The sequence below is a fragment of the Corvus cornix genome, chromosome 2 (genome assembly GCF_000738735.6).
Source record: "Corvus cornix cornix isolate S_Up_H32 chromosome 2, ASM73873v5, whole genome shotgun sequence".
NCBI lineage: Eukaryota > Metazoa > Chordata > Aves > Passeriformes > Corvidae > Corvus > Corvus cornix.
In genome coordinates this window covers 87,491,119-87,508,270 of record NC_046333.1, presented here as the reverse complement: position 1 = coordinate 87,508,270, position 17,152 = coordinate 87,491,119, and the positions used below count along the sequence as shown (strand labels likewise).

The window sequence follows — 17,152 nt, the reverse complement described above, 5'->3', positions numbered from 1 at the left end:
GTGTAGTTTATACTGCAGCCACAAACTACTATGCATAAAGTATCTGTGAAATGCTAAAACTGCAGCAAAGCCAAGCTTTAGCAGAGGCTGAACCTTCTACATCTTCTACTCCCGTGAACTCCCTTGACATCTACTTGGGAGACAGAAGCACAGTCAAGGAGCCATGTAGCCACCTCCAGACAATGCCCCTCTGGGAGGAAGGATTGCACAAAGTCCCTCTAAGAGGGAGGAAAATACCTGACGGAGAGGAAAGTACAAGCAGCTCGTGAGACATCAAGAAAGCAGTGTATGCTTTATGTTGTGTTCCAGGACAGGTGGACTCAGCCTGCTGCAAGGTCCAGAGAAGGGCTGGTGTACATCAATGAGCAGAGGAATGGCAAGTTCACCATTTGAGGGGGCCCCAAGAGAACTTGTCTCATCAAAGATATTGCGGGATGAACATGGAACTTTCAAAGTGGAGCTTTTTCAGTTTGCCAGAGGGAATCGAGCAGTGGGGAGGGGGACTCTGTACTGCAGTACAGAGGTCCTGTGGAAACTCACACCAAATCAGATGAGTCAAAGACTTGGATTCACTTATGTTGGTTCTTAGGAGTCAATGAATATCCTTGGAAATATTTCCTTGAACTCCAGTCTCCACTAGTTTTTTTCAAGATGAGAAAGGGAGGTCCAAAGACCAGATGGAACTATGAGGGAGATTTTCCAGTGTTGTCTCCTCAGAGAGAGTGACAGTAGGCAGGGAGGTTCTGAACATGTAGTTCAGTTTCTTCCTCCCTGGCTTAGTGGCTTGTGCAGAAACCCATCCTCTTCAGAAACTTTGCATTTGGTGCCTCAGGGTGTTTTCAACAGTACATTTCTGCAGAAGTGCCCTCTTTAATGTGTGTAAACAAAATCTCTCTGCTGACACGGGCACCCAGATATCAATTCAAAAACTAGAAAAAATCCTACATCCCATGAAAAGAAGGTGGCCTGTGATGCAACGTGTGGGATTTGCACCAAGTATGTTCATCGGGACATATGGTTCATCACACAGGTTTTTCCAATTGGTCAATAGTATTGCTGATTTATGCTTCTTTCCTGTTGCAAGTTTGATGAGCTGCACTGTTTTGGTCTGATTTTTGCCCTGTGCATCCTGGCAGTGATTATGCCTCCCTGTCATGCTGGTTATGATTCCACACAAGAAGGACATATACTGGGGCTGACATAATCTGAGTGTTCGATCATTTGAGCCTGGAACTGCTCCCACTGAAAAGAATTTGTTTGTCCATGTAGGTATTTTGTGGTGAAAAATACCAGAAAATCTTTGGGTTTACATTTTCTGCCTCATTATTCATTTCAGCCACTGAAATGGTATGACAGCAGACAAGAAGTTTTACTGAAAAATTGCAGAGTCTAGAATCTTCACACTGCTTTTGGAAACTAAGCCTAATGGTTAACTGGTATTTCTAAAGTCATGTCACATGTCAGGACTGGCAAATGCTAGTGTAATGTCCTCTAGATGTTTCAGCTGACGTCCTTTTCTAGTTTGATGAGTAGAAACAAACCTCTGTGCTGTATAGATATGATGGCATTCACCTTACACCGTGTACTTTGAAATAAAGCACAACAGAATACTCCTGGCTATATGTGTATCCTGAGGGCCTTATTTATGACACCACTTTAGGTGTTAACAGCTCTGCCTCTTCTTGCTGCAATGCATGGGAGTCCAGCAAAGTGTTTGGCCTAAAGTCTGTCTGCTTCTGGTCAGTACACAGAGTGACAGTGCCTACCCACTGAGATCACACTTTTTCACCATAATGTTACAAATGCCTCCAGTCAAGGTGCAGGGGATGGGAGTGAAGCAAAGCATCAACAGCAGAAAATATAACTGGACCTTTGTGGAAGAAAAGAAAGTTGTGCCAAGGCAGTGAATACACTATTCCAAAGGCAAGGGAACATATCCAAATTAAGCCCACTTCTCCCAAAAGTAGTATTTTTTTGCCAGAATAAGGACATTTGTAACGTTCCCTTCTGATAGAAATACCAAATTTTACTGATTTTATATCAATTAACTTGACAGAAATACTCTTTCTTTATGTCCCTCCACTTCCATTTGCTTTTATGAGAAAGTTACACTTTTTTCTCCTAACTCATCTAAAAGGTGTTTCAGGAAAGTGCAATTGTTTTTACAGAGATTTTAAATTTCATCCAGAAGAACTCTTTGCACAAATGTAAAGAAAAGGGGAAGGTTCTTGTCCATTTGTCCTTTTTTTTTCCTTTAGCCTTCTTTATTCTCCCTCGTAATCTAAACAAGGAAAATCAGTGTTGTTAATTCTTTCTGGTTGTGCCAAAGATGCCTCCAAAATATATTACCCCAATGGAGAGCTAATAATGCAAAAAGAATCTTTGAGTACTGCTAGGAAATTATCCACAGAGGAATAAATTTTTTCTCGTTTTCCCACAAAATCAATATTACTGTTATACCTGACTGATTTTCAGATTTTTCACCCTAAAGCTTACTCAACCATTGGACTTCTCCTGAGACTATGCCGATTCCTTCTTTATTATTCTTTTCTTTTTTCTTTTTTTTTTTTTTATGACAGTCAACTGTTCTTTTAAGCTTAGTAAATTCTCAACTTGCCAAGCTAAATATTCCAGACAAGGAGCTGCTTGTCCAAAGTAATTCTGTTGTGGTAATGCACCCTGACCTTTCAAGCAAGGGGCATTTCAGGTTATGCAACAAGCATGTGAGATGCTGCTGGAATGCCAAACTTCTTCACTCCCCTTTCATGCCATGCCCCTGCAACCTGACAGTTACTCATGGGGGCTGCCTTAAAGGTTGTTTTATGGCTGTGACTTTGGCAGCAAGACTGTTGGCACTCCTGCAGAGAGAGCAAGCGTGCTTGAAATAAAGTTTTGTACTTAAAAGCCTGTCTGTGCTGTTAAGGAGAGCACAGCTCTAACCTCTTGTTGCTCATGGTATTTTTGTAGCCCCTGTGACACCAGTCAGTCCCTTTTGGTCCTGTAGAAGAGCTTGACTGTTCCAGAAAATGCCCATCTAAGCAATGTGGATGTGCTTGCTGCTCCATCTGCCATGACAGGAATTGTGCCGAGCATTAAACTTCGAAGATGTTACTTGTTTTGTTTCATACCAAAGCAGACAGCAAACCTCACTCTGGTCTATACGCAATCCACACACTGGCAGCTACTGTGTTTTACTTCTCTGAGCAGCTAGAGTTCCCCTTCATGAGACTGATCTGCCCATGGAACTGCCCATCTCCTCTTCCCCCTTCCTTTTCCCTTCGTGTGTGCCATCCCAGGAAAACCCTGGAAGTTGCTGAAGGTCTCCAGAGGCTGAAGGAACTGCAGCTTTGAAGTAGGTGATAGAGTTGGCTCTGCCCTTCTTCCTTTCTCAGTTCCCAGGTGGCATCTTTCAACTGGTGCTGTCACAGCAGGAAGAAGAAATCACCCTGGGAAATTTACGGGTCTGCTTCTGCCATGTGAGTTAGGAGATATTTAAAGGTATGATATGTCTTCCTACTAGGGCAGAGAGAGAGGCTGTGAGGGGAAGGCATAGCATTTAGGTTCTGGTCAGGGAGTTGTTTTGCTTTCTGAGCTGCTCTGAGATTTTTGACTTTGTGCAATATACTCAACTGCAGTGCAAGGGTAAGGAAGAGACTCACCCATCTGCTTTCCTTGTGTGCTGGGGTGGGAATCACAGGGTTTTCTTCCCCCTTGCAGGTGCTGGCAACTGCTACTGCTGGTCATGGTGAACATGCAGGACAGTTAGGTCAAAGTAGGTGAAGTATATTCCTGACTGAAAAGACCTTTGAAATTTCCAAATCAGGTTTCACATAAACCAATTTTTTAAGTGATGCTTTCCACACTGCTGTCTCCCCATCCTGCATATCCTCTGTCTGAACAATATTCTTGAATATATGGGATTTTTTTCTGCTATTGTGTGGATGAGGATGTACCAGCTTCCTACTCTGAAGAGCCAAGCCATTAATAGTTGAGAGCTTCTTGCCGACGCTGAAGAGGCAACAACAGTGTTGTCTCTCTGCCTTGCCTATGGAAGCTGGCAGCAACAATCTTATCAAGGCCAAAACAATAAACTCTGTTGTGCTTTTTGAGTAACAGCGGCCTGTTCTCAGTGGCTGACTCCTGTTATGTGCCTCTGCTCCCAAGTCCCTGTGGACTCTCAAGCATTCTGCATAATTTCTCTTTCCTGCATTCACTAACTGTGTTTCATTTCCTTAATGAGACTAACTGGCAAAATTAGAGAGATTTTAGCTGTGGGATATCAAACTCATACTGCACACGAGCAGCCAGCTTCCCATCCCTTTTTGGCTCAATGATTGTGTTTGTAACTGAGTACACTTGTACTTTGTACTGTAACATCATATTATATACCCTTCATAACCTGAGAATGTCAGCCTGGGCTCATGGGTATGTGCTGTCTCTCAGAAGAGTGAGACATGCTACACCTGTCCAGATTTGGCTCTGGGTATAATGTAACATAACAAACCAGTGAGGAGCTATTGTGTCAGTCCAGTGAGTTAGGTTCAATCAGCAATAAAGCAGACATAAATACACTTTGCTAACAGACATGAATATAGGACTGTAAAAGGACTGTGAAATTTCCTTTAATAAGTTTGCATAGAAAATTGTGATTTGAAATAATTTCTCCTTTGCAGAGTTAGCTCATTTACGCCTGTGTAATTGATTTACAAACACCTTTATTCTGTTAAAAAGTTATTTACATGCTTGACTGTATCTTTGCTATCCATACTCCTCATGTGTAAGAAGCCTGACAATTAATGCTAAGCTGAATTCCACATGTTTGCAGAAGCAAGCCCACAGATAGCTGTTAATTTCCCTTGGTACTCTTATAAGCCATTATGTTACTGCTATTTTATTTGCAAAATAAACACTGTACATTTACTTAATTATATTTGATGTCATAATTCCAGGTTTTTCTTTGGCCTACAGGGACTCAGCGCCCTCAGGGTAGCTTTCCTTATTATTAAACAACAGTTGCGTAGCTGTAGTTTGTAAATTATGATTGGAGACATGCATAACAAACCAATGCACAGCAGTTCCTGTAATAAAGTGAAAAACACACCTTTACAGTGAAAAATATGATTTTCCAAAGGGAAAGCATGAAGTGCAGTTCAAAACTCATATGTTTATCTGCTATTTTGTCCTCTCCGAATGAATGAATAATGTCTGCATTCTAAAAAGGAAAATAATGAGAAACAGCATTCACAATGAAGTGGGACAGAGATTGTTGTTGCTTTTGATATATTTTTAATTTCAGCTGATGTTTGAAACTACTTTAAGGGCAGAAGTGACTTCCAGCAGGGTCTGGTCTCACCAGTGACTATCCTCATGGACCAAGCCCTCTCGGCAGATGGATGTGTTGGTCTCTCTCCTCTTTGTCTCCATGCACTTTTCAAAAAACCTCCAAGGGTCATCCTTTATCCACAGCCTTCCTCTCAACACAGGGCCTTGTAGCTGCCTGAAACAAACAGCTGTCCCCGTGGTTTTTTAATATATGATTTCCTTTTGATCCCATATTGTGTGATTGTTTGTCTTTGGCAGCAACTGTGTAAGTGAGAATTTGGAATTCTAAAATATTTAAAGCACAAGTTCTTTAGACAAAGTTCCTGCACAACAAAATTTGCTCCTGCACTTCATATTGCATATCTTAAAATGTAGTGCTGGCTGAAGGAAGGAATAATAATAATTCTGGTGACAGAATTGGAAGATACATTGTATGCAACCAGCTCTGTATTTGCTCAACAGATTTAATTACATGGTAAAATTAATTTATCAAGTTTTCATATTTATGCTTTGACTATTCATCATCAGGTTTCTGTGTGCATTTTTGGAGGGGTCTTTTTTGGGTCTGGTCCAAGCACTGCTGAACTGCTCTGATTTGTTGGATATGTCACTGTAGTTGCAATGCTTTGCTGCTTTTTTTTTTCTTTTGCATTTTTATGCTCTGAAAGTAACATCTTTTTCTTTATCTTTTTTAAAGATAAAGACATTCCCTGCTGATACATCTAATCCTTTTTTCGATCCCTTTACAACAGTACCACAGTTTTCTGTAAGTAGAACGTGCAACTAAAAACTGTGTTTTAACACAATTCCAACTGATTTTTTAAATGTCAGAAATCTATGCACTAAGCAGTCCTCAAAAAAAAAAAAAAAAAGGATAAATTCCAAGTAGAAATTAGAGTACAAAGCAGTTAAATATTTCCATTATACAAAATGTTGCCTGCATTCAGACATTGCTGCTTACTAGACAGAGGACTAAGAGTTAAAGGTCAAGGCTCACCACTGATGAAGTCAGTTCCAAAATGTTGTTCAGTTCAGGACTGCAGAGGACACTTGTGAAGCTCCGTAACATCTTTACAGGGAGCAGTAAGGGAATGGGAAGACTTAGTCCTCTGTCTAGCAATTGCATGGCCTCCTGCCTGAAACCACCTGCTGTGCCATCACAAAGAGGGCCCTGATTTTCATTGAATTTACATCTGAATTTTAAAGAATTATAGTTAGTGGGTGAGTGACTACAATGGTATCCTTGTATAAACTCTCATGTTTACGTAAGAGCTTGAATCCAATATTGAACTACACTCTTGTTAAATTTTCACAGAAGATGTGACTTAGGGATTTTGGTGAGGTAAACTACATAAAAACAGAAAACTGACAATTTAAAAAGTAAGTACAATCGAAATCTTGCTTTAGTGGTAGAGGCATTATGTAATAAGTATGACAAAAAAAGTATGACAAATTTAACTACTCTTTAGGAAACACTCTACTTATAAACCCCATATAAAATGACTTACAATTTTTAAGTTACATTTGCAAAATGAAGCATTTCAGACTGTGACTTTAAATTTTACTGGTTGCAGCAATCTATATCTGGCATATAATCCAAGATAAGTAACTTAATTCACTGTTGGGTCATGTGGAGGTTCTGTCTGTATTTAATGATTTAAAGAAAGAGGCTTTTCTTTCACAATAAACCTGATCATGGGCTTTTATGTAAATGTGTTTTTTCTCCAAATAGGTATTTTAAAACCAGAGTTAGCATCCCCAAGCTGTGTAAGTGCCACAGTTGAGCTCTAATTAAAGGCATTTGAAAGTACACAGGAATGCCATAGCAATGTTTCATTATGTCAGCCAAGTCCAGACAGCACAGTTGTGATAAAAGCTAACCCACAGTTACACTGCTTGTGTCTTTCACAGTACTCCTTTATCTAAACAAAAAGATGTGCCCCCAAAATAGCTTTCCCACTAACTAGTATTGATAGTCAGACATTATTTTTCTGTCTCTGACAGGATGAAAGCAAAATTTAGGAGGGGTGTATAACATATATTTTCATAATTGGGGGGTCAGAATTCTGAAATACAAAGAGAAGGTATACTGATATACTTAACCACAGAAATTTCCATATTGCAGAATATGGCTATTTCATGGCAAATTCAAATGTTGAATTTTTGTTATGTTCTGTCAGGAGAAAATAAGCAAAGCAAAATTCAAACTAATCTTTCTGAAATCCTATCTTCTCCCCATAGATTTCCATTTCCCTGGGCAGGGTGGAGGGCAAAATCCAGATCACAAATATTTAAAATACCATTGCAATAAAAACCTAACGATGTATGATCCATCACATGATCCCGTACATTCCTTTTAGTGAGTTATGTACAAATATCTGTGGCAAACAGGCAGCTGCCAATGGGACTGCATAGAGATGGGAAAACTATCAGGAGAGTTAGGTGGGATTTGGTCCTGTGTTTCATGGCCCTCTGTCCCAGCCCAAAGGGCGGTGTCTTTCCACAGAAGCATTTCAGGTCATCCTGATGAGATCTAACTCTGAATGGTCTCCAGTCACACACAGACCCAGATGGTAATGTTTGTTAATTGATTTCTTTTCTTTTTTGTTGTTTTCTTGTTTCTTTTCCTTACTTCCCCTTCCCCCCTTTTTTTTTTTTTTTTTTTTTTTTTTTTTTTTTTTTTTGTGGAAGAAAACATTGAAATGTTATTAAGCAGGAATATGGAGAGTGATATTTAGAAGGCTTTACCTTTCATGTACAGCTTCAAATTTGGTGGTGTATACGCAGTTGTGTTGATCAGATGAAAAATTAGGTGATGTGGTTACCTGGAATGTTTAAATATAAGCTTCAAGCCAGGAACCCTCTGAATTTCATAGAAAAATGGCAGGCATGATGGCCATATTCTCAGGCAGGCATAAGTCATATAGATTTAAATTAATGACATTTTATCTGTTTAGACCAGTTAAATATTTGGCTAAGTGTACCATGCAATCAGACATATAAATAAAAAAATTGTTTGGATATCTCCTGTAAAATAATCATCCAGAGCAAACACACAATGGGACTCCAGGCAATTCTTCAGCAAGTGTAGTTTGTCATCACTGCTGATTTCGCTGAGGCTGGGAGAATTTACATCAGCTGCAGAGTGATGTCTTCTTCTCATGCCATACAGTAAGATCGGGCAGTCCTCAGAGCACAGGGGTCCTGTATGAGGAACACCAGATTTCACACCCCGGCAGTTTGTAAGGTTGAGTTTTAAAAGTTGAATGACAGAGAATTTTGAACAGGTTCTATTAGCCATTATTTACACACAGGAGAGTTTCTTTAGTTGATTTTACATTTTTCCATTTTACTAATTTTGTGGAATCAATGGAATTCCTTTTGCTTAAGAGGTTATTTTGGATCATAACAGATGTGTTTAGACATGTTAAAAAGTGACAGTAAGCAAGCAAGCCTAACAGAGGCAGTCTTTCCTGGGGTCAAATATTTTTCCCACTGTTTAAACTATGTTTTTGAATCATTTGCAGAGGTTTGCAGAATTTGAGAAATAATTAAGACCAAAAAAATAAAGGTTGCTCTTCAAATAGCTGCTTCCTTATGATGGTGATTTTTCTTCCTCCCTGCCTTAGACTCTGAATCAGGTCCAGAAGAAAAAGTCATCAAGGAAGAAATGGAGCTGATACTAGCAGGAGAATGTTCTAATGATCCTGACACACTGACAACTGCAGTTGCTCTGTGTTCTTCCCAGGTCAGGGTCAGACATGCTCCACAGGCACTAGCTGCTGTGGTTTGGCATGACAAATAGCCCATGCCAAAAAACAAGACAGGGCTGTTTGATTTTTAGGGATCCTCCCCCTCTGGTTGTAAGGGTAGCCCAGTCTTTGCTATAATGCTGTGCTAATATGCCTCACATGAAAGACAGGAGATGGTTGCTTGATCTTTGTCTTAAATCTGCACTTCCAATATTGCTTTAACATTGCCTGTCACTGGATACTGCAAAAATATTTCTCTTGAGGCATGTTCCAGTTAGCAAATGTGGGAAAGGGGCGGAGATTTCAAAACCTGGACTCCTAAAAGCCCAGACCCCCAGCTGTTAACAAAACACAGAGTAGTTAGAGGACCCACCAGCAAAGTGTATAAGATTCCTGAAGAATATTCCAGAAATCTCATGTTGTCAACATTCCGCATCACTTTTAGGGAAAATGCAATAATGATAAGTGTCATTCTCCAAACTGATTATGTTTTTTACCTGAATGCTGCCAGTCCCATACGTGCCGTGTCATTTCATCCAGCGCATGCTGCAATCAGGCTGATCCCCCAGGCATCAAAAGAGGTGGCTGTCCAGCATCTGCAGAGGTTGCACTGAGAGGTTATAGCCACAGCCTCCCGTTTGTTCTCATTCTCAGTTTCTGTTACCGAGTGCTTGGCAATGAATTGGATAGTGAAGGATGGCAAGACCAGCAGCAGCTAATTTACAATTTTTTCTTTCTTTTCTTTTCTTTTACATCCTTTTATTTTTTTGTAGGCAGAATTTGCAGACAGCAAATTACAGTGCTGTGGGGTGCAGTCATCTCCTAAGATTACGCTGGTGTCTCCCTCACCTGTCCTGAGGTCTCTGGCAGAGACTATTCCGACTCCAACAGTCCAGACAGTATATACGTCGCATAAGCCCATTTCGCTGGCAGACAGGTACTGTGCAGTTCTTCCACAGAAATACTATGATGCTCTCTGCATTAAAGGAGTCAGCTTGATTTCCCTTTTTCTGTCATAATTACCATAAAGTGTAATTTTCTCTTATACCAAAACATTATTGCTTGACTACTTCAGAATAGGTGAGTTACGTAAAGAAATACCTGTAACTCATACTCTCATGCTCTGAGATTTAAAAAAAGCCTACCTTAATTAACTACTGTAGCCAGCAGTGTACCATTTCTGTGGCCAATGGCCTGGAGAGAAAGGGTTGTGCAGATTTTCCTCAGGCAAGTCATTTTGTCTGAACCACAAAGGTTTTGTTTTAATAATTGCTGTTACAATTTGTTTTTTGAAATTAGATGTCCATGGGGGAAAGCTGAGGTTGAGAAATGTCTGTTCTTCCAAATGAAAAACAGGCATTGGTTTTCTTCCTTGTACCTCTTTCTTTTTCTTTTTTTTTCTTTTTTAGTAATGTGTTACAGTGGCCTTGTAATTTCTCAGAGAAACAACAAGCTATACCACCTTTCCACAGGCAGACTCTTTTCAGTTTTCTATTATTTCATCCTACTGGTTTTGCATGCAGGCTTCTTATTCTATAATTTAATCAAAGCTGAACTTCCCAAGCTGATAATTTACTGAATATAAATGTAGCAGTGGATATACTCTGTATTTCTGGAGCACAAATAGTCTTAGGCTTATGAAGAGAAAAGTATTTCTTTGACATCATAATAAATGAGTCTTTTTTACTTTTGGATTCGTAGTCAATTCCCATTTTTGGTTGTTCATTATTTTTTGCAGATGTTGGTTAATTGCACCTGCACACTTGCTCAACATTGCTAACTCATCTAAAAATTTATCATTCCAGTAAAAATGTAATTCTGAAGCTGTAATGCTGAACTCAGCTTCTGTAGGATGTCTCAAGCACACGTGGGTGATTCTACCCCTGCTTCTCCACAAATGAGCTGCAAGGTTTCTGCAATGCAGTTTAAATCTCCAAACTCTGTTACAAGTGTGAGATACATAACTTTCAGAACAGCACGGTAAACAGTTTCAGAAATGGAATCACTTACCCGAGGCATTCCCAGGGTTACAAAGCCTCTGGGCTCTGGAGTGAATTGGTGAAAGTGAGAACTTCAGGCTCCAATTCCCACACCCTGATATGTGCAGGACTGCGGTAAATTCAGCATATCTATGTATCTATGTATATAGATATCCCTCAATATCAGACCACACCAAGGAGCAGAAGGCTGTAACAGTAGTCTTTCATGATGGCATTTGCTGTAGCTGCTCCATTTTTAGAGTCCTAGTCCAGCTTCCTTTGAAATGAGTAGCCTTTAATGGGGGTTAGATGAAATTATAAACTGTTTTGCCATGTGGATCTTTTTATATCCTTCTTCTTGCCTCTGTTTGCTCTTCAGAAATATCAAGTGATACTTGTTTTTGAATCAGCCATCAGTTATCAGCTTTTTCACTGAATTGAGTCTGACCTTTTTTTCCCCTCCTTTGGTATTTTGAAAATGTTAATTATTTTAAATTGAAATCTGAGACTTATTGTTGTTCCCATAATTGGCTGTTTGTGCATTAATTACACAGTGCTGAGACTCTGAGGCGTGAACTTGAGAGAGAGAAAATGATGAAAAGACTCTTGATGACAGAATTATGAAATTCGCACTTCCGTCAGATGGAGAATGGATTGGGGCCTTTCATGTGCCTTCTGTCTGTTTACATTCCTCTGCTTCTGTGTACTCAACATAATGCATTGGGAAAATGTGTGATATTCCTGGCTCGCCTGGATTCACCACGGTTGGTTAAAATCACGTCTCGGCTAGACTCTAACTTGAAGGAGTTCCTTTATTCATTTGCTGCTGGGAAATAAACCTTCAATCCTTTATCTCTCCTGAGATTTTATACTATTAACACAATTAATTTCTGGTTTGGTTTTGGTAAATCTAGGGCAAAGAGGATCAGCAAGGAGCATACTGATTTCTATTGGGAAACACTGTTCTGTACATATGTTAATAAGTGCACAGAAATTAATGTTATGCAGAATATTTTGATAGTAACATAGAAAATATGTCATTTTGTACAACTGAAAATTGCAATGAGCTACTGCTATTTGTTAAAGAACCATTTTTAAAGCAGAAGAATGATTATTACATCCTAACCCCAGGACTGTTAGTCTCCACAGAATAAACGGCTGTCTTATTAAATTCCTAACCTTAACCTTCACTCAGAGATATAAATAGCTGCAAGGGGGAGAGACACCCCACCCTACAGATATACGCACCCAGTACTCCCTAGAGTTTGTCACCTTGACCTAAACTTTCAACTAAATCTTACCGTATTTCCATTAATGGATAAAAAAAATGCGTTGTTTAAAGTAATTTCCTACTGACTTTCTAGCTTGATACTGACTTTTTTAAAGTAAGTGTGGAGTTTTACCTTCTCGAGTTTGCCTAGGCTTTAAGGCTAGCCCACACTCGGACATCTTCTGCCCCAGCACTGAAGGTTGTAGAGCCTCAGCGGTGTGGACATAGCTCACAGAGTGAGAATTTTTTTCCTTCATGGATAAATAAACCACCTTCCTGACTAACATGAATTGACTGGTCACTTTAAAGAACAAGAACAGTGATAGTTTATGGCATAGCTGTGCCTATACCCATATTTTTAACTCTACTAATCAGCACATGTGTCCCGGCAAACCTGCGGAGGGTGCACCTGGCTATACATCCTGGTCACCTCCAACACCCAAGCAGCCTCTACATCCAGTGGAGCTCTCTCAGGCATGAGGTGGGGTGGGTGGTCCAGCACTAGCAGAGCTGCAGCCACAGGGAGGGAATTACACAGGTAATGCTACCAACTATTTCCTAGGGAAAAAAAAGTCTCTGTTTCCCCTTGTTCAGTAGTTCAGGGTCATCTAGAAAACAAACAACATCTGACTGTCAGCTACAAGGTACTCTTTCAACAGGAAAGCTTTTGTGCATTTTGTATGGCTGAAGATGTATATTTTTCTGTTACTCTGTACACTATGTTCTCTTATTTGTATTAAGATAAAAAATTGCCCTCCATTTGGCACTGATTACGATGGCTTTATCTCAGCTTAAGCAGTTTGTTTGTGTGGAGGCTGGGAAGTGATTGCTGTGAGACTGGGTTTCCTTCAGAGTTAGCTTCTGCTGTTTTTCTGAAATGAGAGTTCTGGAGAGCTTCGTAAGACTGTGGATTGCAATGTGAAGGTATAAAATGGCTTGTCTATCTTATATTTTCTGGGACAAGAAATTAGCATTAAGCTTCCCATTTAAATCCACCAAACCCAAAACTTTCTGGTTGCCATAAATTGGGTCAAAACACACAGCACAAATGTTATGTAGAAAATCACATTACAAAATTTAACCAAAGTGGCTCAACATGAGCAGTGGGCACAAGGAGCCACAAAAACTCACCTGGACTGTAGATTCAAAAGCATTCCGGTGACTTTTCTGGGTAATCAGATATGACTTGTATGCTGTCCACCCTCTAGTTGCAGAGCCAGGACATTTCCATTCCTTATGTTTTAATGCCCCACTCCATCAATATAAAAAATTGGTTAGGAACATTAAATCCCTGTGAGGAAATCAGAAAGGAGGGGAAAATGCACAGACACGAAAGAATGCAATATCCTGTTACTCTTTTCTCACCCCTTCCCAGAAGGTATCGGTGAGGGAGAGGCAGCAGCACATTTTGCCTGTGTCCAGGTGAGAGTGAGCCTTCTGAACAACGAATAAATGAAAATTGTAACTAGAAATGCTGGTTTGGGAGAGCAAAACAAAGTAAGATTGAGAATGGCACAGTGCTGACTCTAGCTGAATCTGGTTTTCTGCCTGTTAGGTAACCCCCAATTGTGTTTGAACTGGCAACAGTTTCACAAAGTCATTGTCAAGGAAAAGAAGGGAAAGAAAACAAACAGAAAAAAATCTGAACACATCCTTCGGTCATACTGATTGCCATGGAGTGAACTTTAGGAACCCCACAATATGCCTTCAGGTTTGGGGGCAAAACAGATCCAGTTACCCACATTAAGTCAGTCTGGTCACATAAGCAAAAAGGCTTTAGCAAAACGGAATGCCTGAGTCTGACCAGCTCATCAGATGTTCTGGCCCATAAACAGTCTATTAGTTTATTATTTTATGTGCATCATTATTGCTCCCACTGTATAAAATTTCTTCAGCTGAAATAGTCAGAACCGGAAAACAAGAAATGTGAACAAAGGTTACTTTATACAGCCAAGTCTTTATAGCTGAGGCATACTCTGGGATAGCTGAAGAAGGGCAGAGATTCCTCCTTCTTTGGTTCCCACCAGGAGAAGAGAGAAAGGCTCATGTGGCTGCTTAGTTTCTGTGGGATGTTTTCTACAGAACAACTCCAAGTACGTTGCCTTGTCTTGTTTTAGTGTCTTATCCACTGGCTGCCACTGTTTCCTAATCTGCAGTCTAATGGAACTTTATTTAAACTGTTTTACTGATATCAAACTAAACTTTTAACTGTGGAATGTCATCACCTTGTTCTTTCTTACTATGAACCTTCTTCAGCCATGCTTCAGCATCTCAGTTTTCACATCCTCTGAAGAAACTGCCTCACCTCTGGTTGGGAATTACAGTGTTAGGACACCTGTTACCCAAAACTACTGTGAACAAGACAATGCCAACATGAACATATTGCAGAGAGGCAGATAGTCCAGATGTGCCCCTACAATTTAACTTTTCAGGTGTTAAAGGATACTCTGCCTGAAGGTATGTCTATATAATAGTGCAGAAGTATCTGAGCTAGCTTTAATGAGCTTGCATATGTAGTTGTGGCAGCATGAAGCCCAGCACAGGCTATCATTATCATGTACATTGACATATGTAAAGATAATGCATTTGAACAGCATTCTGAAGCATGTTCTCCAGAACTGGTGACAGGAAGGGGTGGCTGAAAGGATTTTGTCTCTTCAGCTCTCCTGGGAAAGGGTTCATCTCATCTAACATGAAAATGCCCAGCTCTCACCTGATGAGAGATCAAAGGAACTGTCTTCCGGAGGTGCCTCTGACTTAAGTGTCTACCTTTATCCTGATTAAAGTTAAGTGAGATGAATCCTGCTTTCCGTCCCTCTGGTTGGGTCTACATTGCAAACCCTTGCTGACTCAGCTGCATCATCCAGGGTTCAGCTTCGAGGTACGACTTGTGATCGGCGTAGCTCTGCCAGAGAAAGCCTTGCACATTAGGTGTAAATAAACTAGCAGAAATATCCTTTTATCAGAACAGCTTTTATCCCTTGTGGGAGAGCAGAGAGCTGGGATAACAACTTACAGTGACATAAGCACAGAGGCTTTGCTACGGCTGTGCTCCATCTGGGAGTAGCTGGTTGAGAACACCTCCTGCTATAGCCACACTGGCAGAGCCTACCAGGGGTGGCCCCGGCTTTTCGCAGTGCCCCGAGTGATGCTCTGAGCCCATCAGCAGATCCCAGCTTTTCAGCGTGAAGTCTCTAAGCAGCGGAATGCAATGTTGTCATGTTTGGGTGATTCCAGCAAACTTTATTGGCCATTTAAATAGCTATGCAAGGAGTTAAATATTTTCTCATTTTGCAGTCTCTTTTGGAAGCCAACCAATTGTGCTTTGTTTTTGTGTGGCTCAGCTGTTTCCACTATTTTGTTTTAAAAGGAATAACCAGGTTTTCTTTTGAAATGTTGGTTGAGATTCCACACCTCTCTCAGATCCCACAGTGTGTGCAGACTTTTCATGTTTCATACACCCTGGAAGAGCAAAATTTGAAAATTAACTCCTCCAAAGTTTCAGTTCGTGGCTTCACTCTCTTGCAACAGGATTCCTATGTGCCCATTTGGAACAGAGCTGGCAATGCAGTGAAATGTTTCATTGGAGGCAGCATCATGTTTTGTTTGAACTGTTTACAAATAGCCTTTGGTTTTGGTTTTTTTTTCTGAATACATTTCTGGTTCATTTGCTGCAAAAACCCAACTTGTAATTATGCAATGGAATATTTTTTCTTTCTTTTTCTTTTTCTTTTTTTTTTAATGTCCTGATGTTCAAGGAGTTTGCAATAAATATACTGAGACTGATCTGTAATTGCATGTAAGATTAGCCTCACAACTGTGTTTTGTAAAGTTAAGTGCCGTAAAAGAAGCTGTAGATGATGTGGAGAAGGAGGGAAGATAGAGAGTAAGTGGAGGAGAAGGCTTCTTTGGCAGCTGCAGCATTGAGTGGTGGGCAGCAGCTTTAAAGCAAGACTGCTCCCATTTTGTTTCATCTGAGTAGCAGCGTGTATCATCAGACAGTGTATGATGGCATTTTGTTGAAAACATGCCTAAAGAGAAACTTTTACGGCTCAGCTGTTTACCTGTTCCTGTATTCATGCCTGCAATAAAAGAAATGAAAAATAAATCACAGAGTCTGAGCAATTTGTAGTCAAACCAGTCATTTAAGAGGCAAGGGGCAACATGCCAATTGAAGGAAACATTTGCTTGCTAGTAAAGTGGATCCACCATCATAAAAAAAATTGCAATGCAAAGAAAAAATGGAGAGATAATTTCTTCATAAATCCCAGAGGATTTCCTCCACCTTAAAGTTACAGTTCAGTTTTGTGGGGTGCCAATCATTTGTGGGGTCATTAGGTGGGGCACACTTTGCTGAATATCAGACCCAGAAAAACACTGGCAGGATCAAGGTAGACAAACACAAAACTTGGCAGGTTTTTGTGCTTTCATCTAGGGCTCAAAAGGCAGCAAAAAAACATTACTAGAGTGGAAGGGGGGAGGAATGTTCCACACAGGGCTGAGAGACACGAAGTTCTTAAACTGCTCCATCGAGGAAAATTTAAAAACATACCCACCAAAAAACCCAAAACAAACAAAGCCTGATCACTGCAATTTTTTTCAAACACAAAACATTTCACAAAAATTTCAAATTTTGCCCTTGATTTTGCCTTTCTTTCAATGTCTAAAGGAAAAGTTGCTTCAGAATGAAACATTTCCCTTTCCTTCAAAGATGTCTAAATCAGGACGTTTTGACATTAACTTTCCAGTGCACTTAGGAAATTAAATCCCAGCAATGTTCACCCCCTTTTATGAGGTTGCCAAAACTCTGTATTCAGAAGGAATCTGAT

General features: G+C 40.1%; 1 protein-coding gene and 1 long non-coding RNA gene across 4 annotated transcripts in view; one reads left to right on the top strand and one right to left on the bottom strand.

Annotated features, from left to right (window-relative positions):
• EPB41L4B (erythrocyte membrane protein band 4.1 like 4B) overlaps window positions 1-16,431 on the top strand; it is a 169,802-nt gene extending 153,371 nt beyond the window's left edge. For 2 of the 3 annotated variants that reach the window (XM_039570169.1, XM_039570166.1), the window contains exons 23-25: window positions 6,020-6,088; window positions 9,848-10,011; window positions 11,608-16,431. In XM_039570169.1, coding sequence (XP_039426103.1) covers window positions 6,020-6,088; window positions 9,848-10,011; window positions 11,608-11,677 — 303 coding nt within the window. In that variant the 3' untranslated portion in view covers window positions 11,678-16,431. The remainder of the gene's footprint in view (window positions 1-6,019; window positions 6,089-9,847; window positions 10,012-11,607) is intronic. The other variant, XM_039570171.1, reaches the window with a different exon arrangement.
• On the bottom strand, window positions 7,969-9,853 carry LOC104685852. The gene is made up of 2 exons (XR_751204.2): window positions 9,572-9,853; window positions 7,969-8,526 (listed from the first exon to the last, which is right to left on the bottom strand). It is a non-coding gene; the product is annotated as an uncharacterized LOC104685852 (long non-coding RNA).
• Window positions 16,432-17,152: the final 721 nt, after the last annotated feature.